Source organism: Anabrus simplex, chromosome 7, assembly GCF_040414725.1.
Source record: "Anabrus simplex isolate iqAnaSimp1 chromosome 7, ASM4041472v1, whole genome shotgun sequence".
NCBI lineage: Eukaryota > Metazoa > Arthropoda > Insecta > Orthoptera > Tettigoniidae > Anabrus > Anabrus simplex.
The window spans coordinates 293,653,691-293,679,153 of record NC_090271.1 but is presented as its reverse complement, the minus strand read 5'-3'; the positions used below and the strand labels follow the sequence as shown (position 1 = coordinate 293,679,153).

The window sequence follows — 25,463 nt, the reverse complement described above, 5'->3', positions numbered from 1 at the left end:
CCTGTAATATGCCATAACCAATTTTAAAGTGATGATCTGTTCTGTAAGCTTCTCCAAGGTATGAAGCCTCCCTGGTATTAACCTGATTTTTGCTCTAGTTATTCTTTAATCCTCCCATATAATATGATTATGGAGAGAATATTGTATGTGCAGTCCAAGAGAGAGATACTGTAGTTAATTTTCATTTAATAGCATGCCATAATATATTTGACTGCAACATCCCAAAAAAGGTAAGGTAAATGACGCTAGGCTAGTGTAGTGTCATTGTGGAGTGAGCACACAAGACAATTTAAAAAAGGAAATAAATCAGAATAAATCAGATAATAATACATAAAAAATACATGGAAGCAAGGAAGAGTACTGGATCCTACCCATAAAAAAAGGAGAGGTGGGGATCCTAGGAATTGCGAAGGAATTCACCCAAAAACGACACCAAGATTTGCAAGAAATTTAAAATAAAAAATATAACTAATAAATAATATTTACACTACAATTTAAATTTGAAAAAATTAAAAAAGTCTGAGTAATAATAATAAGAGAAACTTTGAAATAACACAATATTAGGTAGTATAATAAATATTCATTAAATAAATAATCTAGATGTAAATAAGATTAGCTTAGAAGTAAATAGAATCTTTCTATCACCTAAACTATCCTGGTGCACCAGCCCCTAACATCACACATATTTGAAATATACCTATTGCTGGCGGGACCTAGTGTTTACAGTGCACTATGTCTTCTGGTATGGGCTAGAGCAATCTTGTTACTTTCATTGATCTGTCTCAGCTTTATCCTTGGCTTTGACAAAATGAAAGTGACTGAGGTATGAGTGATGCTAGTAATGCCATTCCTTCTGCAGCCAGTCCCTGCTATGAATGGTGTGAAAATATTGCTCATAGGGTCGGTTGGTGCATGCATTTCAGTGGGCTTGGCAGACTGATATGTAATAGCAACTTCTGGCTCAGTGAGGAAAGCAACGGGAAACTACCTCACTCCTCATTTCCCTAGTACGCCTCTTCAGTGATGCCTAGGCCATCTATGACAGCTGATGGTGGAGCTGTTGAGGATCCAACCAGCCTTCGGGCTGAGGACTAAACATACATACATACCTATTTTAAATGAAATCAAAATTTAATAAAGAAAAAATGGGTTGGATGGCAAATAGAGGGTTTCGACAGCACCCAATGGAAGCAAGTAGCCCACAAAACCCACATAACGAAGGTCACACAACCTTTCGTGACAAATAAAATCAGAACACAATTACAGACATAATGTTACTACCACAAGTTCGCACCGCATTAGAAAAATAGCCCAAATTAAAAATATTTTAAAATTGCAAAAGCTATGGTAAGCAAGCGCAATAAATAAACCACCAGAAACATATTTAAAATTGAACAAGCCAGTTTACTTCACATCACTGAGAAAGAAAAACGATCCCCGCTTTCAGAAGAAAACAATTCATTGTACCGGTAGTATTCACGGAGCAATACACAAGATGCTGTTATCGCGGCAGAGACAATTCACAATAATCATCAGTTACATAACTGTCAGGCACGAAGAGATAATCAACAATGGAAAATAAGATAAGAACCCAACTCCATATCTCATGCACTAGGGCTGTCCAATGCCTCGATTTAACCAACATTACCAGTACATTGTTGAAAAGTTAAATCAATATTAATTTAGGGTTACACGAATAATTTATAAAATATTACATTAAACATCTGCAATGGAAATGAAAATAATGCATTCCAACCCCAAAAAAATTCCCGAAGAGATACAACAATTTACAGATTTATGATAATAATAATAATAATAATAATAATAATAATAATGAAATTAAAAAATTTAGAGACTAGTGTAAGCATAGTGTTAGGTCAATTACGGGCACACGCAAGCCAAAACACACGACAAGAAGCACGAATCACACACAAGAAAGTAACCACATAAATGAACATGAATATGTGCCCACAATACATCTACGATAGAGATGATATATAATATAATAAATTTCAAAGGGAAACGGCACACGCATAAAGACATGGCACAGAAAAACACCCGCAAATGTGCAGAAAAACAAAGCCAGACGAAGAGAACAACAAATTTAAAAACAAGGCAATGGAGAATTTCAAAGATTATCTAAGCACAACAATGGCCATCCGTTACATACGACACACACACTCGAAGCCAGAACTCCATACCACTAAACTGAGTTACCCTTCACATTCATATAAAAACACCAAAGTAGAATATAAATCATACACCAATAAAATAATTCTAACAGAAAAAATACATTAAACGTATTTACAAGGAAGCCATATCCCTAGATAACTTACCTCATATTGACCCAACACTACCACTTCACAAGTAAAAAAAAAAAAAATCCTAACTACATATCTACATTATATTAAGATGATAAAAGGTATGAACACAACACTATCCCCTTTCAGGGATACATATATATCCTCTAACTCTCACCAGATGGGATGTCCATTATTTTAGGAGCCGCTAAGCACTCCATTTTCTGCTGCAGCATCCACTTCCAACTAGATACAAGCACAGACAGACACACTTCACTATCCGCCGCTAGAAGCGACACAGTCTAGTCTCGGTACTCGCCCTGGCAGGCACCGCCAAAATACACACCGCAGTAGCTATGTACTCTCATAGATGGCGTAGGAGTCCGTGGAGTCCGTGTAGCTGTCCGCAATATACCCTGTAGAGGTACTAACATACAGAATAACAATGTGACGAAAAGTCACAATTGCCACATATCGACTGAGTAGATGACCAGTAGGCTAGCTGTTCTGAGCGCTCGTGCATTAAAATTAGCCAAGTCCACCAGATACAAAATTTAGTCATTCAATTCTTCAAATAGTGTTGGGTTCCAGTCTCAGCTCAGTATACAGGCACTAGGCTGCAAATACAAGGTCCAATAGCAGAATGCAATAATTCACAAAAGATTACTAGTACCGATAAGAGACACAATTTAAATATATGTCGCATAGACAGTTGATTGTCCAAATTATATCACATTATTAGAGACGGGAATTTGCCTATTAGCCTATTTTATTCCTGTGTTTAGAAACGTAGGCTTTTGAGATATAAATCCGTTTTCTTTTAAGCTAGATTTTGTTGATTTTATTGTGCCTATAAATGCCTATTTCAGGGGTTTGTGCCTATTTGGAGTATAATTGCCTATTTGATGCCTTTTGAATCTATTTTAAAGAAGCCGATTTTTTTTCAGTGCATTGTATTTTAACTGATGTTCTCGACAGTATTATCTTCTCATTAGTCAAGATCTGTTTACCCCACGAACAAAAATGGGAATTCTTGGAAGTCACCAGAAATAGTTGTTGGGAAATTTCTGTCAGGAGGAACAAGGAACATTTGACCTCGAAGCCTTCAACCCCTCCAACCTCCCAAGACATATGCGAGAACCAATCAACGTCGAACCCTTATATCTCCTTCTCGATGTGAACTGTTGTACGCGTACACTTTATCTTCAGAACGCATTGTGATTTATTGTGAAGAAGAAGTGTGTCTGTGGCAATGCCCAAAGAAAAATCACCGGGTGAGTTGGCTGTGCGCATAGGGGCGCGCAGCTGTGAGCTTGTGGGTTCGAGCCCCACTGTCGGCAGCTCTGAAGATGGTTTTCAGTGGTTTCCCATTTTTATATCAGCCAAATGTTGGGGCTGTACCTTAATTAAGGCCACGACCACTTCCTTCCCACTCCAAGGCCTTTCTCATCACATCGTCCCCATAAGACATATCTGTGTCAGCGTGACGTAAAAAAAAATTATAATTGCAAAGAAAAATCGCTGAAGTCATACTGACTGAACCAATGGTTCACAGGGGATCCTAATTTCGCTACGGATGGAAAGGTAGTCTTCTGCCAAGCTTGCTGTAAGGAGGTAAGTTTGTTTGTTCCTTTTAACATTTTTGTGACTGAACTACGATCACATTTCATTGTAGCATTTATAGGCCTATTAATTTACGTATTATGGTAAGTTGTTTTGTTTTAGTGCTGTATTAGTCGTGAACTTTCAATCATTTATATTGCTAAAATGTAAATAATCATTTAATTACTGAACGAGAAGTTAGAACGCTGGTAGTCTCTTGTCATAGAGTGGATGAGAATTAAAAATCTGTATTTTGTACTCTGATTCAATTCCCATGAAAATAGAGATTTACAACTGAAATATTTTCTTTCTTTCTTTTGTTCTTAATCTGTTTTCTCTCTGGGGTAGGTTTTTCCCTCGGACTCATTGTCTCAAGAGCAGTGTCCTGGAGCGTGAGATTTTGGGTCAGGGATACAACTGGGGAGGGGGACTAGTACCTTGCCCAGACAGCCTCACCTTCTATGCTCAACAGCGCCCTTGTGAAGGCATGGGAATATTGGAAGGGATAGCAAAGAAGAGGGAAGGAAGTGGCCACGTCTTTAAGTTAGGTACCATCCCGGCATTTTCCTGGAGGAGAAGTGGGGAACCCCAGAAAAACACTTTGGGGATGGCTGAGGTGGGAATCGAACCCACCTCTACTCAGCTGACCTCCCAAGGCTGAGTGGACCCAGTTCCAGCCCTCGTACCACCTCTCAAATTTTGTGGCAGAGCCGGGAATCGAACCAGGGCCGCCGTGGGTGGCGGCTAATCACGCTAACTACTACACCACAGAAGCGGACTACAACTGAAGTGTAATTTTAAAAAATCATGAGTAACTTTCACCAGCACTCTGTGAAGGCTCTAGTGAACTCTACGCTTCCGCTAAGCCTTCGCCAAACATAGGTAGATCGAATGTGGTGCAGCTAGGACGATGTCACAGAGGCTAGACATACAAGATGGCATGGCTTGGATGATGTCACAGTGTGTTTTACAAGGCTGCAAAGACTATCTTTACAAGACCAGGCCAGTGAACAGATCGTTGGTCTGATTGGTGAGGTCCGGTTAGTAACCGTTGTGCTGGGGGGGAGCAAGCAAAGAGAGTCTGGGGTGCGTAAGTTCTAGCATCCCATCTAGACTTTTGCTAAATTGTGACAAAAGGTAAGTTTATGGGCGCATGCCACGACATTCAATTCACGTGGTTTTCTAATTTCCAACGAGGGTGGCAGCCTTGTGGGCACACATGATGCAGGATCTATTGCAGGCAACAGAAAACAGTCTTCATGACAGCTGACCCGGCTGACCAAAGCTGGCGAATAGTGACATATAAAATGTTCACAAATCTGAGATTTATAGTGTACTCATTTTAATTCTTCTATATAAGTAAGAATACTGCTACAGGCAGCTTGGTGAGTCTCTGGCAAACATATAGGAAAGATCTTTCCTGTACGCTACTCAGGTATCGTTTCATGACATTTTTATGATTCTTTCACCCAGAGAACTCGACAGGAAACTGCCAGATTATATCTAAACATTTTTGAGGACATATTTACATGTAAATTATGAATTCTCTTGTTCCTAATTTAAAGTTTCGTACTTCTAGAAACATCACCTCTAATAGTCTTTCTCTTCTTTTTATGAAACAAATGCATGTTTATACTGTCCGATCGTTGGCTGAATAGTCAGCGTACTGGCCTTCGGTTCACAGGGTCCCGGGTTTGATTCCCTGTTGGGTCGTGGATTTTAACCTTAATTGGTTAATTCCAATGGCTCTGGGGCTGGGTGTGTATGACGTATTCAGCATTAGAAATCATCCTAGGTAGGGCCCTCATATTCACAGACATGCAGGTCGTGTAATACTGTAGGCCATCTACGAGAAATAGACCCGCACCAGTTCTCTCCGGAGGCCATACGCCATTATTATGTTTATACTAAGCATTATTACCAATTAGTCCAGCTGTAGAAATATAAGAACATTGTAATTTTAGTCAATTTTATTATTTTTCAGATCAAATGTGAAAAGATACCATATAGATCACACAGAAATACTGCGTTGCATTTGACACGAGTACAGAAAGCGTTGTTATCTCAGCTTTTCTACCATTCCACTGTGAACAGTAACCAACAACAATTTTCTATAGGCCTGTGCACTGCTATGGTGTGAGTTAATATCCTTCTGCATAAACCGGGGCATCTTCAAACTTCAACAAGCTACCAGGAGCAATCACCAAGTTGGAGACGAGTGGATTTCCCCCGGTGGAGTCATTTAGGTTTGTGGAAGAAGTCAGGAGAAATTTTGACTGAACTGCTGGGAAGGTAGCTGCTGTCAGCAAAAAGTTCCATAAGAGTCCTGCAGCAGAATCCATGATGGAAAGCGACGGTAAAAGTAGCCAGGCTGCTACGAGGTGAGGTGGATGAAGCAGTTGAACTAAAACCACATGAAGTGGCTTCATTGAAGTTTTGTCCAATCACTTCCTGTGATGTTGAGAGATTTCTCTCAGTACAAAACATTCTGCCCGACAGGAGAACAAGATTGTTACCGGAAAAAATTGAAACGTTGCTTGTTGTAAATTCCTTTGATAGTAATTGAGCGTGTTATTAAATTACAAGTATTTTTTCATGCCTATTTTGTTGCCTATTTTACACGTTAGTGCCTATTTACATGCCTATTTTGGCTAATTTAAGAGACTATATGCCTGACTATCTTGACTGTTTTTAGTGCCTATAATTCTCGTCTCTACACATTATTAATGAATTTTGCATAATAACGCCTCATGACTTTCTTGCTTTCATCATTGAAACCTGCTCAAACCAGTACATCTAAAACTCAATAATGGGGACAGTTTTTATGCCTGTATTCTATTCTTGTTTAATTATCATAATGATTATTTAACCCCATAATGAAGAATGTAGTCCATTCTACAGTGAGTTTAACAGAACAGAAAGAAACTAGAGAATGAATTGTAACCTGGCTATTGTAAATCTGTAAACAACTGTATGAAAAGTGAATAGGAAATGATTAAGTGGTTGAATGGTTAAAGTTGAAAACAGAACCTAATACAAATACATTCAAGACAAGGTCAGAGCATTCCAGCTCGTCACAAGCTTGTTGCTCCTGGTGATGGCACGGACAAGGGGGTTTCCTATTATTAGCTATCGGGCATGGAAGTGTTTGTCATTGTTGTCAACTTATGTGCAAATGTATCCTTTGTCCAACAGGTGGTAAAGGAGATGACTGGTTGAACCTAGCAGTGTGGTTAGTGAAAGAGGGAGCTCGAAAGTTAGTAATTGCACAACAAAGTCAGCCTGTTACAAGTTACTTAGCCCGACGAGTAGGGTTACTGCGCTCTTGTCATGGAGTAGACATTGTGCTTCTGTCTGCACATAAAGCATCAACCCCTCTGGGAGCTTTAAGTCTTATACGAGAAGCAAACTCTAGTGGACCTCTGGGAGGAATATTCATTTTACCTCTGGTAAGTCATCATGTGTTGTCATTGATAGTAAAAGGATTCTTGATTATTTTCTTTTTTTCATTTATTTTTTTAATTTCATATTACACCTCATTGTGTATTGAGATGCATGACTACACGTTCTCTAAAGCTTGGTCCCATATGCACTATAGTCTTCTGGTCTTCAGATGACTGACTAGGAGATATCTCATTTGGGACATATTAACCATCCTATGGTCTGCTACCTCAGTAAGCTCATAATTTCCAGTTTCTTCCAATTTGGAACATGGGTTATTGTGGAGCTTTGACATTGACATTTGTACAATAAATTCCTGAGCCTATATGAGAGGTCTAGATTTAAAATGTGACTTCATTTTTATTCCTTTTCAGGAAATTGACTAATGATGGTATTAAGGAGTTTTATTAAAATGTAAAGACCGGGTGAGTTGGCCGTGTGGTTACGGGCGCGCGGCTGTGAGCTTGCATTTGGGAGATAGTGGGTTCGAAACCCACCGTCGGCAGCTCTGAAAATGGTTTTCCGTGGTTTCCCATTTTCACACCAGGCAAATGCTGGGGCTGTACCTTAATTAAGGCCATGGCCACTTCCTTCCAACTCTAGGCCTTTCCTATCCCATCGTCACCCTAAGATCTATCTGTCTCGGTGTGACATAAAGCCACTAGCAAAGAAAAATGTAAAGGACCTATGTATGGTTCTGGTGTTTGATTCTCACACGGATTACTTGATTCAAGAAGTAGAAAATATCCAAAGGAAGGCAGCATGATTCTTTTCTGGGTGATTTCTGATGAAAGAGTAGTGTTACAAAAATATTGCAAATTTAGGGCTGGGAGGACCTAGGAGTAAAGAGACGAGCTGTTCGACTGAGCAGTATGTCATACTTAATGATTTTCATTTCCATGTTGATGATTACCTAGTTTTGAAAACTATTGCAAAGGATGTTCCACCAATCAACATTATATAACTATCAACACTATATAAGTACAATATCAATACTGCATTTAATATTAAAAAATATTTATATAGTGTTGATTGGTAGAGCATCCTTTGTAATATTTTTCGAAACTAAGCCATATGTTCCGAGCTGTCAGCGGAGAGATGGTGTGGAATGACATTAGTAGATGAATAAGCTTCAATGGAGTTTTTAAAAGTAGGAAAAATCATAATATGAAGATAAAGTTAGAATTCAAAAGGACAAATTAGGACAAATGTTCGTTTATAGGAAGAAGCTATTGGCTTTACGTCATACTGACACAGATAGGTCTGCAGGTTATAAATTTCATTTTTTGCCCGTATTGAAGATGCGTTTCGTCAATAAAATGTTAGACTTATATGTTTTAACTTAAAGACATAATTATATTGTTATATGACTTGTAAAATATTATAAGATTTGTCAATCAGGTTTGCAAGCATAATTTAATCCAATAGAATAGATTCATGATCTTATATAACCTTAAGTAAATGATAATTAGCTGATGATGCTCACGAAAAAGGAGTGAAACATGTACCATACCAACAACTTACTAAATATGTAAGTTTTTATTACATTATTATTGTATTGAATAGGTGGTATTTAACAAAGTTATAAGAATTTGTATCACAGATAGGTCTTATGGCGACGATGGGAGAGGAAAGGGCTAGGACTGGGAAGGAAGCGGCCTTAGTTAAGGTACAGCCCCAGCATTTGCTTGGTATGAAAATGGGAAACCATGGAAAACCATTTTCAGAGCTGCCGACAGCGGGGCCCCTGAAGATGGTTGTCCATGGTTTCCCAAAGAATTGGGAACTGGAATAATTTATTGATGGTAATGTTCAGTAAATTTCCAGCTTCTTTGAAATCATTTAAGGAAAGACTAGGTAAATAACTGTGATAGGGAATGTAGCATCTGATTAATTAATTGATTGATATGACTGCCTTTAAACATTGTAACTCTTTGATGAATACCAAATAAAATATCTGAATAAAACTATATAAATAAATAAAATTACTCAAAAACTTCATAAAATGAATAAACATAATTAATCGAAATGTCTGCAGTATGGGCGCCAGAGTTCACCAGAATGGATCCCTCGAATTTAGATAGAGCATGATAATTCTTTATCTCCCAGGGCGTGCATATAATGCTGCGTACTGGTACATCTGCTTCAGGCCTTACTTAACCTTCTGAAAACGACTAAATAGGTAGGAACTGCACCTAAGTTCATCAATAACTCACTGATTCTACAATATCTAACTATATTCTTAATAAAATCTGTGCATGAGCACCTCATCAACACACCAAAATACACTTATAATACACAAACAAAATATTGCTGGAAGACTCCATATTTACAACGACAACAATGAAAACAGTGGGAAAACAAAAGCGAGAACTATGCCACCATTTGCAGATAGTCCGTTGAACAATGCACATATATGTAGATAAATACCCTTCACTGTCTCAACACAACTTGCCGATTCTCATAATATGCAGTTATAATATCACACAGATACTGTACCTCGTAATACTATGTTCACAGTCTTAAACACTTATTGTAAAGATATATACATTTGAGCAACACACGCTTGTCGATCCTGAACATAAATTATGGAAAGTCTGAGATAGCTTTCACGAACATATAATGCCAAGCAACCACAAGTGCAACAATACTTAATGCGTAAGCATTCCACAATTTGTCGATCAGCCACTTTCCATGAACATAACAAGACTACGTTCTACAAACGTTTGAAGTCCAGTCCATTGTAGCCGTGTCACATGAATACCGTATATCCAGTTTCACTCCCGTGTATTAGCACCACTTCCTTCCCGTACAGTCTGTCCACACTACTTCCTTCTCGTACAGTGTGTCAGTTGTGGTTTTCTGGTTGTAGTCGTTTTCCACAGTGATATCGCAGTATATAAAGACCTCAGGTCTCACATGATACGCCGAGATTGATCCTGATCAGCCAATCATGGTAGATCCTCTTGTCAAGACCATGTCCTGAACTACTTCTTGGTCCCAAGACATAAACAAACTCAATGGGGTGTTTCACATGAGTCATAGAACTTTCCTAGTACAACATCAACAAGCTCATGTGATTCTGGGCTATACACATGATTCATCGAACTTACTGACAACAAGTACATCTCATAAGACACTGGGATGGCCGCATGAGTCATACAAATTACCAGAGTTCAATATAGCAAAGTTTTCCCACTCGTTGTTCAAAACAAATTACTCATACTACATATATGGAGACCTCCCAGCTTACAAATATTAATGACAAAATATACAAATTAAGTAATAATAATAATAATAATAATAATAATAATAATAATAATAATAATAATAATAATAATCGAATACTGACAATAACATCTCTCACTTCTACATATAGTGCGAGGGTGTGATATATGTACTATCACAACATTGTTAGATTTATCTAATTATAAAACCCAAAACCAGACCTCATGGCACTACAGCCCTTGAAGGGTGTTGGCCTACTAAGCGACTGCTGCTCAGCCTGAAGGCCTGCAGATTACAAGGTGTCATGTGGTCAGCACGAAGAATCCTCTCGACCGTTATTCTTGGCTTTCTAGACCGTTATCTAATTATATTAGATGAAATTTATACAAATTGCAAATTTTATTTAAACGGTAGCTAAGAAAATTTAGCTGAAAGTTTGGAAAAAGTCTCACTTGGAAACCAACTGCTCAAGGTAGATAAGGTGAAATGCAAATAATTGTTTTTAAATGTTAATAATTAATTTTTTATGTGTACACAATAAACCTTTTTTGGTTTTTTAAGTTCATAAAAACTTTCAAGTATTTGCCTATTTTTCTCATCAGATGTGTAGATAACAATGTTTCACAGTAGCGGCAATTGGGAATTAAAAGTGCGGGGGCAAAATAAAATACAGACAACAAACAGTACCCGGGTTTGTGGGATATAGGTGACAGGGGGAATATACTTCAAAACTATTAAAAAAGGCCACAAAGTGGTAAGATTTTTATGCTTTCTCAGCTAATTTTGACAGAGAAGTAAAGATTGACAATTTACCAACTCAAGTGCAACAATAATAGTTTTTTGAGATTTTGATTCAATTCATTCAACTAAACTTTCACCAAAGGAACAATATTACGTATTACAATTAAAAGGAATATGGTTTGGTTATACAATTAAAATCATTTACACTTGACTATACTGTACTGAACTCAGGAACATAAACATACTGGGACTCAGTGAAACCAAGTGGAAGGGAAAAGGATCAAAGGAACTCAGAGAGGGATACCATCTATTTTGTTCAGGTGGAGATCAAGCAAAAAATGGAGTTGGTGTTGTTATGGACCATCAAATGAAAGATCATGTAATAGAAGTAAAATATGTTTCTGATCGGATTCTTCATATAATGCTGAAATTGGATTCTTCCCAGAACATCAACATCATTCAGTGCTGTGCACCACAGACTGGTTGTGAAGATGAAGAAAAAGAACATTTTGAAGAAGACATGGAGGAAAGAATAAGAGGAGATGGAACAATTATCATAGGGGATATGAATGCTCAAGTAGGAACTGTGAGAGATGGATATGAAAGTATTCTAGGAGCACATGGATGGGGTCCACTACTTGACCTCTGCCTGAGCAACAACCTTATAATAGGGAACTCATTGTATCAAAAACAAAAAAGCCATAAGGTCACAAGATATGGATGGGATGGAAAAAGTGAATCTCTTATAGATTACTTTTTGATCGAGAAACAACTACAAAATAGACTGTTAGATGTAAAAGTGATTCCTAGTTTCTCCCTGGAAAGTGATCATAGACTCCTCATTGGATACTTAAAGTTTAACAAGTTAAAAGAAGTAAGAACCACACAGGTAAAGAAAGTCAAGACCTGGAAGCTGAAGGACAGTGATAGAATAATAGAGTTCCAAGAAAACATCAAAACAGTGATACCAAAGACAGATGAAAGAACAGTTGAGGAGGAGTGGAAGGATCTGAAATAAAATCTAGTAATGATAACTGAGAAGGTTTGTGGACGAACCAGTGGCACAAGAAGATGGAAGGAAACTCCATGGTGGAATGACAGAACAAGAACTGCTGTCCTGAACAAGAACAACATGTTCAGAAAATTTCAAGAACCAGACTGATCATAATAAGGAACTATACAGGGTTGCTAAAAAACAAGCAAACAAAGTTGTTACAGAAGAATGAGAGAAGTGGTTGAACAAGTGGAGTGATGAATTGAAAGAGGATGTTAATGGTAATAAGAAATGTTACATGGGATGATGAAAAATAGAAAAAGAGATAAAGAACACTCCAAATACCTAAGAGATGATAATGAAAATCTGATCACTGAAGATAAGAAGATCAAAGAGACTTGGAGGACTTACTTTGATGAATTACTAAATGTGAATTGCATGCAGCCTACACAAAAAGACAGTACCGGTACTACCTCCTGCAAGTCTACCTCTGACAACAGGTTAGAATTAACATGGAATGATGTAGAATATGCCTGGAAATACATCAAAACTGGAAAATCAGCAGGGGCTGATGAAATTAATGGAGAAATTATCAAGGCAATGGGCATTTCTGGAAAACATTGGATCTACAGACTCTTTCGTAAGATCTGGAAAGAAGGGGACTTACCAGTCGATTGGAAAACAGACATCATAATTCCAATCTTCAACAAAGGAGACAGAAAGAAATGTTCCAACTATACATAGAGGCATCACTTTAACAAGTCAAGTTGGTAAACTTTATGAAAGAATTATAGAGCATAAAATCAGACCCCTTATTGAAGAGAACCTCTTCGAAGAACAGTATGGATTCAGGAAGGGGAGATCAACAACTGATTTAATCTTTACAGTCTGTCAGTTAATGAACACAACCAAGATTTGTGGTTAGCCTTTCTGGATATCAAGAAAGCATTTGATGCAGTGAATAGAGAGAAGGTGTGGGAAGCACTGAAGAAAATTGGAATACAGGATGACATGATACACCGGATCAAGAATTTGTATGAAGATACCCGAAGTAAAGTCAAAACACCTGTAGGAATGATTGAAACCTTTGATATAAAATCTGGGTTAAGACAGGGTGGTGTTCTGTCTCCTCTTCTTTTCATCACTGTGATGAACGAGATTCAGAGAAAAGTTCACCAAACCATTGGAGGTAAGAAAATGAAAGTTATATTGTCCGTGGATGATATATGCTTGTGGGGAGACTCTAAAGAAGATCTTCAAGGACAAATAAACTCCTGGGCAAAATCTGCTAAAGAATATGGACTCATCTTCAGCCAAGAGAAAAGTGAGGTTATGGTCATGAAGAGATACGGGCAACCAATGGGACACATTGAAATGGAAGGGAAACAGCTACAGATGAACCATCAATTCAAATATCTTGGAAGTGTTATCTCTGATACTGGTTCTATAGATAAGGAAATTTCCCACAGAATTCAGGCAGGTAGCAACTTTTATAAAATAGTTAAAGATATAATATGGAACAAGAAAATACCAACAAAATGTAAGAGAGTCATATATGAAACTTATTACATACCAATCCTGACCTATGGTTGCGAAACATGGACCATGAGAAACAAAGATGTTAGTAGAATCCAGGCAGCAGAAATGAAATTTGTCCATAGCATGATCGGCAAAACACGGAGGGACAGAGTCCGTAATGAGGAAATCCATGAGCAGGCTCAAGTTGTAAGACTGCAGGTCAAAATAACAGTGCAGCGACTGAGATGGTATGGACATATGCGACGCATGGGTGATAACAGATTACCAAAAAAAAAATGTACGATCTAAAACTTGAAGACAAAGGACGAAGTGGGCGACCAAGACTCAGGTACAAGGACATGGTGAAGATTGACATTCAACAGAGAGGACATACTTTGGAAAGCATTGAAGAAGGAGAGAAGTTCAGGGACCGCAACTGGTGGAGAAGCCTCGTTTGCCGACCCATCGCTTAAGATGGAACGACGTGGGATATGTATGTATGTATGTATGTATGTATGTATGTATGTATGTATGTATGTATGTATGTATGTATGTATGTGTGTATGTATGTATACTGTACACTAAAAAACTAACAGACCCTGAAGAGACCGCCAGACTGACGAATACACATGGCAAGGCGGTGACTCATACCTCAGTGTCTATGACCTTAGCAATAAAATATAACCTTGGTACCCTTCTTCATAGCACAGGCAAAGTCACCACTATTTGCTGTGGCACTTTACAAATCGGTTACCGGGGCGAAGGACATTTTGTGTGTATTGCTAATAATTTTTGTAATTGGTAAAGAAAATAAAGAAAAGAATTATCTGATAAGACAACAGGGCTTGTACAAATGGCTTTTTTAATAATTCTTATAATTCCTGGTTTCAGCTGGCTAAAATGGAATAAAAATGTAATATTTTCTCCAAAAAGTTGATGATGATGCTTGTTGTTTAAAAGGGACTAACATGTAATGTCATTGGCCCTCTCCAAAAAGTGGGGGACAACTACCCCCCCCCTCTAATCGCCGCTACTGATGTTTCACTTGAGGTTCCTGGAGATCTTCTTGGAGAGATTCATCTAGGCCAATCAGTACATTTTTTCTTTGGTTGTTCACCATTATGTTTTTGATGAAAATCAAATTTCATTTTGTTTCTAATTACTTCCAAATTATTTACTAATCAGTTTATTCACAAAGTATACTTTCTCCTTTTTAATAGAAACAGTAAGTGCTGGGATTACTATTGGTTTTATCATTGCAATATTCTTTCCCCTTTATAACACTGATATTGAATACAGGTTAGATTTATAAATTTGTTGTGCTCTAACAAAATATCGTGGCATTGTATTATAGTTCTTTTGGCACTGTTTTGGCATGCAGCATGACTGGATTATGTATGTTCCCTTGATTGGTCAACTGGAAAAGTTGCTTCTTGAAAATAAGATACTGATGGAAAGGCCACAGTTTGAATCTAAACTGCTAGTAGAAGATAAGTATTAAGGGGGAAAGAAATGGAATTTCTAACCTACCTCCTTTACTGATGATATGAAAACCTGTATTTTATTTGTGTAGAAAAGTGGAGAAGTTGGATTTTAAAACTAGGCTTCTCATATACCGGGTGTCAGTTGAATCCTTGTGGTGCACCTAATACAGACTAACATTTTTTTCCTTTGTGGTTTTCAAACATTTTTGATAGCTCATCTGACACACTTCATTGTTTGTGTCTCTATCCTCCTTTCTAGCCTCCTATCTTTAATGATTTACAACCTAATAGTGTCATTATCTAATTAACCTTGCATGTGATTTTGGTTCAGATCAGTCTGTTTATTCTTTTGAACAGCAAAGTCGGGAGTCTGTGGATAGCAGTGATTGGGACAGTAGTACCTTACAAGCAGTGAACAATCTGGATAGTGCTTCACGGAACAGCGCACTTCAGTATTTTGTGTGTCTTCAATGTTATGGAGTGGAGAGAGTTTTTGAGACTAGACAACAGTTGGGGCTTCCAGCTCTTGCATTGCTAGACGGAGTTCGCTCGAAACATCAAGATGGCATCCAAACTTTGCTTCTAAAACTGAGCACATTGCTAACTCTACCTGTGGAGCCAGTCATCATTGTCAATGCTATTCATCAGAACACGGACAATGGTGAGGATTTCACTTTGTGACCATAACACTGTCCTAATTGTATACTTTATATCTGTTTTAAAGGATCCTTTGTTGTTCTGATATTTGTAGTCTGGAAGATGGGGTTATCTGAACAGAATTATGACTTATGGATTGTAAGATACCTATCTGCTAAATAATCATTTAAATATTTACTCTAAATAACAAATTTATATTGAGCCCACCTTATGATCATGATTACTAAGATGTCAAGTCTGTATGGTCTGACACTGTTGTTATCCAATTCGAGTCCCATTGGTCGAGAAAAATTTCACCGTCAGAATGTTGGTGCTATTCAACAGGAGTAAGTTATGTTCTGGCACCAGGTTTCCCCCTCTCCATTTCTACTATCATATATCATGTCATACATATCACCCCATTAACTCTGAAGAGGTTGACATCAAGAAGGGTATCCAGTTGTAAAAATTCGCTCACTTCATACCCAACCCCGTACAGAAACGGGACAAGGGTTAGACACACGACAAATTTGTACTGAATTCACTGCTGTCTTTTCACACTACAGACGTGGCCAAATTATTAGAATAAAATTGGATTTTCAAAATTTATTGACATAAATTTTTGTTACATTGATAAATTAGGAAGATTGTTGTGTCAGTACTTTGTATGCCACCCTTTAGACTGAATGAGGGACTTGATTCGTCTTGGCATCCCATTAATTAGTGTTTGGCATGTATTTCTGACGCCATCGTCCTCAAACCAGATTTCTTGGACCTTAGCAATGAGCTCATCCTGTGTTGTTATTTTGGCCTTTCTCAATTTTTTCTTGACAATAATCCATAGATTTTCAATGGAGTTAATTTCTGGGCTATTTCCAGGCCAATCCAGTAACTCTATGCCCTTCTGGTCAAAAAGTCCCCGACTTTATTTTGCTCTATGGCATGGGACACAATCCTGCATAAAGCTGCAGTCTTCTCTCCCATACCACCGGTCCATTTGCGGTATCAACTTGTTTTTCAGCACTTTTATGTACTGGTCGTGTTTCATTGTCCCTTCAACAAAGTACATTTCCCCACAACCATGCCATGACATTACACTCCACACCATAATTGCCGTAGGATTTTTCATAGTTTGTTGTATACAGTCGACCTAGAACGCCTTTCCCTCCCTTCGTCTCACACATTGGCTGGTCTCTTCTCCGATGGAGAAGATACTTTCATCGCTGAAGCATACCTGATGAAAGAAATAAAGCTTCCTCTAATAACTGGTCCATTACAGTGTTGCAAAATGTAGCAAACAATGGCAGGTATTTTTGTATTCCATATAATCATAAAATTAAATCGAATATATTAGCAGGTTTTAGCTCAGAAAATGATTAAAACCTCTGAAATACTACACACCTTCTTCCATTCATCCGCCGGCTAGTTCTGATGCGTCTTGGCCGATTGAAGTCGCTGGGAAACCATAGAAGGTGTAATCTTAGCCTTCTTTCGTGGTCTCTTTGCTTTCAAGCCGTTGTTGAACAACTCCCTTCGTACAGATCTGGGGGATATATTAACCCCACACTGTTCCATTGTCTTGCTCAGGTCAGTACTTGTGAGTTTATGATTACTAATCACAAGATTCTTAAGTTTTCTCGTGCTTCTGGGACTCAAAATCTTGCTCCGTCCACACTTGCCTGTACGGTCCTGAGTGTATATTTGTCCACCATTTTCATTTTTAAAAATTCTGTTCACTGAATTTGTGTAATACCTAATTTCTAGGCTATTGCTTGTTGTATGTAAGACTTTTCAGCAAGTAAGGTCCTTACTATGCCAATTTTTCTTGGGGAAAGGTCACACTTTTTCCCCATAACCTCAAAATATTTCAGTCACACAATAATGGAACACCACTGTCTCATCAGCGTTAGAACACACTTTGAATACTTCAAAATACCTTTTAGTTGAACTGTATTACACAAAAACAATGATTAAATTGCAGTACAAAAGAACAGAAACACAAAAGCTATGAACATTCAGCACTAGTCACAGGGCGGGAAATCTCAGCTGAACAACATGTGCACTTCATCATTCATTTGTTCTTCATTCTTGCCAACTGTTGTCAAGCAAAAGTATCTCAGAGGTAGAAAATATATCAAGTCCCATTATGCCTATCAGAATTAATCCGCCATTTATCTACTTATGGGCATATTCAGCCATTTTAGGCACCATTAGACTGAAATTGAATTTATTCTAATAATTTGGCCACGTCTGTAAAGTTACTCCTGATGGACATATCTACTCCAAGCATACTGTGTCAAATTTCACATGTTTAGATTCTTCAAAAGTGGAACTTTACGATAATGTAGTTACTTACTACATTCAACTTCTATCCAACCAAATGCGAAACCCCATAGTGCTTACAGCCTTAACAGGCCTTCGTATACCAAGTGACCAATGCTCAATTCGAAAGTTTGTAGATTACAAGGTGGCATATAAAGAATCCTCTCAGCTATTATTCTTGGCTTTCTAGCCCAGGTCACTCAACTTCTTCCAGCATAAAAACATAACAGAACATTTTTCAGTTAATGTAAAACAGTTACTTGGATACTTACCAGATGGCTACACTATGTAATGAGGAAGAATCAATTCATCTATCAGTGGTTTCTTGGATATCAATTCTTTCATGGATGGTGATGAATGTTTGAATCAAGGGAAATCGAGGAAACCTTTGGAGAAAGGAAATCTAGGTGTATGGATATTTAGAACTCAGTTGGAAAACCACTCTTAGGGAAAGAAGACAAGGCAGAAAGATGGCAGAAACATATCCAACAGTTTTATCAAGGCAAAGATGTAGATGATATGGTTCTGGAACAAGAAGAGTCTGTTGATACAGATGAAATGGGAGAAACAATTTTGAGGTTCGAATTTGACAAGAGCTTTGAGATACCTAAGTAGGAACAAGACACCTGGAATTGATCACATTCTGTCTGAATTACTGACTGCCTTAGGAGAAACCAGTATGGTGAGGTTATTCCATTTAGTATGTAAAATGTATGATACAGGAGAAGTGCCATGTGATTTTCCCCAGAAAGCCGGTGCTGACAAGTGTGAAAACGACCGCACCATTAGTTTAGTATCTCATTCCTGTAAACGTTTAGCAAGTATTATTTGAAAGTATGGAAAGACAACTTGAAACTGAGTTGGAAAAAAGTCACTTTGGTTTCAGAAGAAATGTAGGAACACATGAAGCAATCCTCACTTTACGTCTCTTAGAGGATCGAATTAAGAAGGACAAGCCCACATACATGGTGTCTGTAGGAAAGGCAATTCGATAATGTTGATTGGACCAAGCTATTTGAGATTCTGAAGGTGATCGGGATCAGATACCAAGAAAGAAGAATTATCTACAATCTGTATGAAAATCAGTGATAAGAATTGAAGGCTTTGAAAAAGAAGCAGCAATCTAGAAAGGAGTGAGGTAAGGCTGCAGTTTTCTCCCCACTCCTTTTTAATGTTTATATAGAACAGGCAGTAATGGAAATCAAAGAGAATTTGGAAAGGGAATCACAATCTAAGGAAAAGAAATCAAAACTCTGAGATCTGCCAATGATATTATTATTTTACCTAAGATTACAGAAGATCTGGAGAAATTGCTGAATGGGATGGATGAAGTCTTGGGATAAGGAGTACAAGATGAAAATAAATAGGTACAAAACAAAAGTAATGGTGTGCAGTCAAACAAGGTCAAGTGATGCAGGTAATGTTAGATTAGGAAATGAAGTTTTAGAGGAAGAAGATGAATACTGTTACTTGGGTATTAAAATAACTTATGATGGCAGAAGAAGGAGGGACATAAAATGCAGACGAGCACAAGCAAGGAAGGCCTTTCTTAACTAAGAAAATAAACTTGCTCACTTTGAACACTGATATAGGAATTAGAAAGATGTTTTGAAGACTTTTGTTGGGAGCGTTGTATGGAAATGAAACATGGACAATAACTAGCTCAGAAAGAAATAGAATAGAAGCATAATGTATGTTACTAGGGTATGTCATTTCAGTAATTAATTTGCAGTGTGGGAACACTGACATGCATGTAATGTACTGTGTTGACTGATATGCTTCATAAAACAAATGCATTATGCTTACCCAGTACTACTAGGACTTAAGTTCTGCACGCCAGTTAGTTCAGGATACCTTAGCACATGATAATCAGAATAAGGATGCTACATTATCCAGGCATGATGATCAGCTGCTGCTCTGTGATGCGCTGGCATTACTACCAAAGTTGCATGTGAGCGAGCTATGGTAGTGCACCACCCAAGGTTATTAAACGACAGCCTGGTTGGCCACACGTTGCGTAGGCTAGAATATGCTAGAGACTGATTTTTGTTTCAGAACACTATCCTCTTACAATATCCGTAATTTATTTTCAGACATCCTGTATTTATATTCTGTATTTCTATTTTTTTTAGTATTGTGTAGGTTTAGGATTCATGTTTAGTGGGTTTATAATTTACATTTCAGTTTGTGTCATTGTTATCATTGTACTCTATTCATATTTCATATTTCTATCTTTTTAATATTGTGCAGATTTAGTATTCATATTTAGTAGGTACAGATTTTGCATTTCATTTTGCATTGTCTTAAAATTCACATCTCTCATTCACTTTTTTATTATTATATTCTTTACATTCTTCCATTTTTTTCTATTTTCTATTGATAGTAAAATCTTCTTTTCTAATATTTTATTGTGAGACATGGTGTGACAACCACGGGCCCAGTCCAAACTTGGCATGTCTTAAATTTTTTGTTGAATCAACATGTTCAAAAGAACATTAAGTCTTAACCAGGTTGATGCTGATCAACTTGTGAATACAAAGTCTGATGGGGCTAATGTGACGACTTATGCCCTCATGTTAGAATGACTAGAAAGTTAATTCATAAAATGATGTGTGTGAATGTGAAACAATACAGTTAAAAACAAAGTGGAAGAAATGTATTAAAACTTATTATCTATAATTATGCTAAAATTGTGGCAATTGTTCTTGTGTTTTCTTCTTGATTTTTGACTTGTCTTGAGGTCAGTTGATCAAACATATACAGTAGAACCCCTATTTAACTTTTTTACAGGGACCTGATTTCTTTAACCTTAAATGTGGGTTTACCTTAAATCGAGGTTTCAGTAGAAAGCATACCTTTTCCAGAGATCTTTGCCTGTATTAACATAAATTGTACCATCATACATTATTTACACACAGATAACAAACAAACAAGGAGATATCTACCCTACGCATTGTACTGTAGTTACGGTTTGTGCTTCATTTAGACAGATTTTTGTCGGTGAATGCAAAACCGCTTCCGTTTAAGGTTGCTCTTAGAACATTATACATGATTTTCCATAAAAATCAAAAAAGATACCAAATTCGCACGAAAACACATAAAAATATGTATGAAACAGCAATCGGTTTGTTTAAACATTTTTGCGACTGGTTTCCAAGCAGCAACTTAGTCATTAGCACGTATTTTCTAATTCCAATAGTCTGAACACACATATTCAGTCACATTCTTAAAAACTGTAATAGCATAACTCCAGAGGCTTGTGGCAAACATTTCCATTTTCTTACTTCAAATGGCGTCACCTAACCTAGGTTTACCGCATACATATTATGAAAACATATTTCAAGCTCCCTGTAAAATAATGATGACATTTTCACGGGAACAGCCTTTCTGAATTTAACAAGACGTGAATATACATAACCTAATCTCTGAAATTAGTTATGCACACCGCTGTATCTTAAGAAGGAGAATTAGTATCACATTCTTATTTTATTTCAGTACATAGTATTAAAATTAAGCAATCGTTTACTTTAGCCTTTATTTGTAAGGAGTGAACAATTGCTGGCATTGCACTTATTGTGAGAACATATTATTCCGATGTTAGAGGAGATCTCATAATCGCTGAAAATCAGCTCGCTCGCGCATAACGAGGAATCGATACAGAAGATGATCGATCGCATTCAATATAAATGCTGGAGTAGAGTGTATGAATATTGATAACAGATAAAAACTAACACACCCGAATTTGTTTGTAATAACGGATGAATCAGTAAAAGTAGCCGAAGGATATTGCACAGATTAATATAATAATTTTTGATGGTTATAATAACATTATCATTAAAACAGGGGTTCTCTTCTGCTACAGCGGCCGCAGTCGGATGTATATCTGTGTCCGACATCTCACTTTAGCCCTAAGTGCCCGTGCTCTAAATTCCTCTTCTGCCTTGAATCATCCTTAGCAAGCTTATGACATCTTTTTCATAGGTTCCTAACGTCTCATAACCAAAATGAATAGAAATAAATATTTGAGAATTTTAACATTTCCTTAACACTAAATGTGGGATTTGCCCCATTGTGAATTATGTTAAATCTAATATAAAATAGCATTGCTCTTATGGAATAATTTTTGGGATGGGAAATTTCTTCCGTTGAATGCAGGTTTACATTAAATCAAGGTCATGCAAAATCGGGGTTATACTGTATATGAGGGGTGCTTAAATTAAAACAAGGTGTTCCTTGAATTGGTGATCATTTGTAAGTTATTGTAAGGCTGATGAGGATATTTACAACTTGACTTTGTGGGCCTTCTGGTCCAATGAAAGGAGCTGTCTGTCAGTGATTCAGTATGGAGTAAGTCAAGGTATGTAAACAAGCAGCCACATCAGCAAGTCTTTTTATTAATTTGAATTCAATCTGTAATTTAAAGATCTTTTTTGTATTTCTTGTGAATAACCCTTGCATTTCTTTTTGTTTTATTGTGCAAGAGAAAGCTCAATCACACCCGACTAGAAAGAGAACCATTTGAAGACATTTTAAACAGACAAACAGAAGGAGCTGCAGTACAAAACTTTTAAATTGTAGATGCATACTATGTTTTTAGACATTATCAGAATTTAAAAAAGAAGAGATATTTTATGTAATTCGTTGTTTTTTATGTAATTTTAAACATTTTATTTAGATGACAATTCTTGTATTTTAATTATAACTTATTATTATTATTATTATTATTATTATACAATCTTCCTGCAACAGCTGCAGGTTGCCCAAAGACAAAGAGTACCTTCACAACAATAATGGATGTGGATACAATAGATAATGTGTTCGTATGATGTTAAATGTAGGCAGTCGAGTGAGGCATGTCAAACATTTATTTGAGGTCCGCAAGCATGGTTCTTGAAGATCATGATGGACTTCTTGAGTGTGGTAATGGCGATGTTATAGATAAAATCTCTATTTAGCCCAAAGGTATTGCAGAAGTTGACAAAAAATGCAGGTATTGTTCCTCGAGCACCTAACATCAAGCCGATTACAGAAATGGATGAGAGCTTATATTTTTGCTTGTAGAAGTCCGCCGTTTCTTCATAAATTCTTCTTTTTTCTGCATCGACCTCTTCCGGCTGGTTTTCGTTGGTCTCAAATCTAATTGTTGGATCAATGATGAAACCTTCAGAACAGGATGGCTTAAAAGCAATAATGTCAATGCGTCGGTTGCTTCCTCTGTTGGAGAGACCGTGTACTTCTTCATAGACATTATAACCTTGTCCTCTAAGAGCGTTAGCTATCATTGATCTGACTACATTATGGCGTGAGGTGCGCAGTAATTCACCATGTGGACAGGCTCCCAGGACGTGTGAAAGAGTTTCGAACTCTCTGTGGCAACGCCGACAGAGGCTGTTGCCCTGGGATCTGCCAGGTACAGTACGCACAGCAGAGACATTGGCGTTCATTTTTATTGCATCACGCCATTCACTGCAAGACAATCCTTTATGATCACGAATCCATGTATTCGCTGGAGTATACTGTTTAAATAGGACTACACCTTTGCCTTTATGCTCTTTTTTGCTCCAGTTGTCAAAGGCTCTTCTTCTCAGTTCGAGTCGGACTTTCTTTGTATCTACAAAGCCATGTTTTTTGTCTCGAATAGATTCTGTTTCTGCTACATTTAATACGGCAAGGCTTGTGCTGATTTCTTGACATAAGTTTCTCGTTGAATGTAGAAAATTACTATTGGAAGATTTCAAAATTTTGCATGCATTAATATGTTGCAGATATATTTCCCAAGATACACAAAATAAACCCAGACCTTTAAATTTCATTTCAGCGTATATCATATCATTCGGGACATCCATGGGAAGTTGCAAAATTTCCTTTAATGCCCCCCTAACCATAATATCGGCGTCATTTGTAAATTTGACTGGAATCTTTTGTGGTGGTACTGTCTGAAATTTATATACCAAACTGGGACAGATTGAAGTGTTTATGATTACAAATTTTTGATCGGAATGCAAAAGGGGTGAAGAAATGAGGAGCTCTAGGGTGTTTTTGAGCTTATTTAGGACCTCGACGGACTGGAAGGTAATTTCATTGGAAAAATTTACACCCAAATATTTGATAGATTCTCCTTTCTTCAGACATGGTATCTGTTTTTCATCTGCCGTGAATAGTTTTTCTTCTGACAGGTGACCATGTTTGATGCATATTCCTTTACATTTTCCAGTATTGATGCTAAGTCCAATTTCTTGTAGTTGATGTATGGCCGCATGAGCAAGTACTAAAGCTGACTCAGAATCTTTTCCAACAATAACTACATCATCAGCAAAACTTAACACTGTTAGAGCTTCATGATCTGGACTCAACTGAAAGCCATATTGGGTAGATATCGACGTTTCGCTAAGGTCATCCAGAATATGATTGATGGCGAGATTGAACAGGATTGGCGACAGAGGAGAACCTTGCATAACTCCCCTGCTTATCAAGAGAGGTCTTGTTTTGCTTCCCTGCGTCTGAATTTGTGTGACATTTCCTGATTGCAGATTCATGATTAAATTCGTAAGTTTGGATGGAATTGGTAACGACTTTAGTGTCTCATTTAAATGGGCATGACCAACGTTGTCAAAGGCTTTCTGGATATCTAAGAATATAGCAGTCAGATTAGCTTGTTTATTTTTGGCTTCACGGAGAAGAGAGTCGAGTATCGCAGTGTTGACATGCGTTCCAGAGGAGTTGGTAAATCCTCGTTGATTGGGGTTTAAGACAACATGTTCACGAAGACGCCTGTCAAGGACCCGCTCAATTATTCTCCTTATTACTGAACAGATTGTGATAGGTCTCCAGTTCTTAATATTGAGTGAATCTCCACCTTTATGAATTAGAACAGTCCTGGCCTTTTTGAAGATAGAAGGTACAACCCCAGTTTTCAACATACGTGTGGCAATGTGAGATATTATGTCGATTGCAATACTTTCTTTGATAACTCTGACGAGGACGTGGTCTGGGCCGGGTGATGTGTCTACGGCTATATGATTAACAGCAAATCTGATTTCATCTGGGCTTATAGTGTCATTAAATAAAATGTCAATTTGTTCCCTATCAATATCACTTGTATGAGATGGGTATTCGGGTCGAATCATGTCATTAGGTTGCCCGAGAATTTCAGAGAAATAATGAAATATTTCATCCGAAGGAATTTTACAGTTTTCA

General features: G+C 37.4%; 1 protein-coding gene across 1 annotated transcript in view; it reads left to right on the top strand.

Moving 5' to 3' along the window:
- The window catches only part of LOC136877587 (fatty acid synthase), a 426,680-nt gene that overhangs the window by 359,755 nt on the left and 41,462 nt on the right, over window positions 1-25,463 (top strand). Inside the window, exons 30-31 of the mRNA XM_067151746.2 lie at window positions 7,098-7,351; window positions 15,666-15,969. Of these exons, the coding sequence (XP_067007847.2) occupies window positions 7,098-7,351; window positions 15,666-15,969 (558 nt within the window). The remainder of the gene's footprint in view (window positions 1-7,097; window positions 7,352-15,665; window positions 15,970-25,463) is intronic.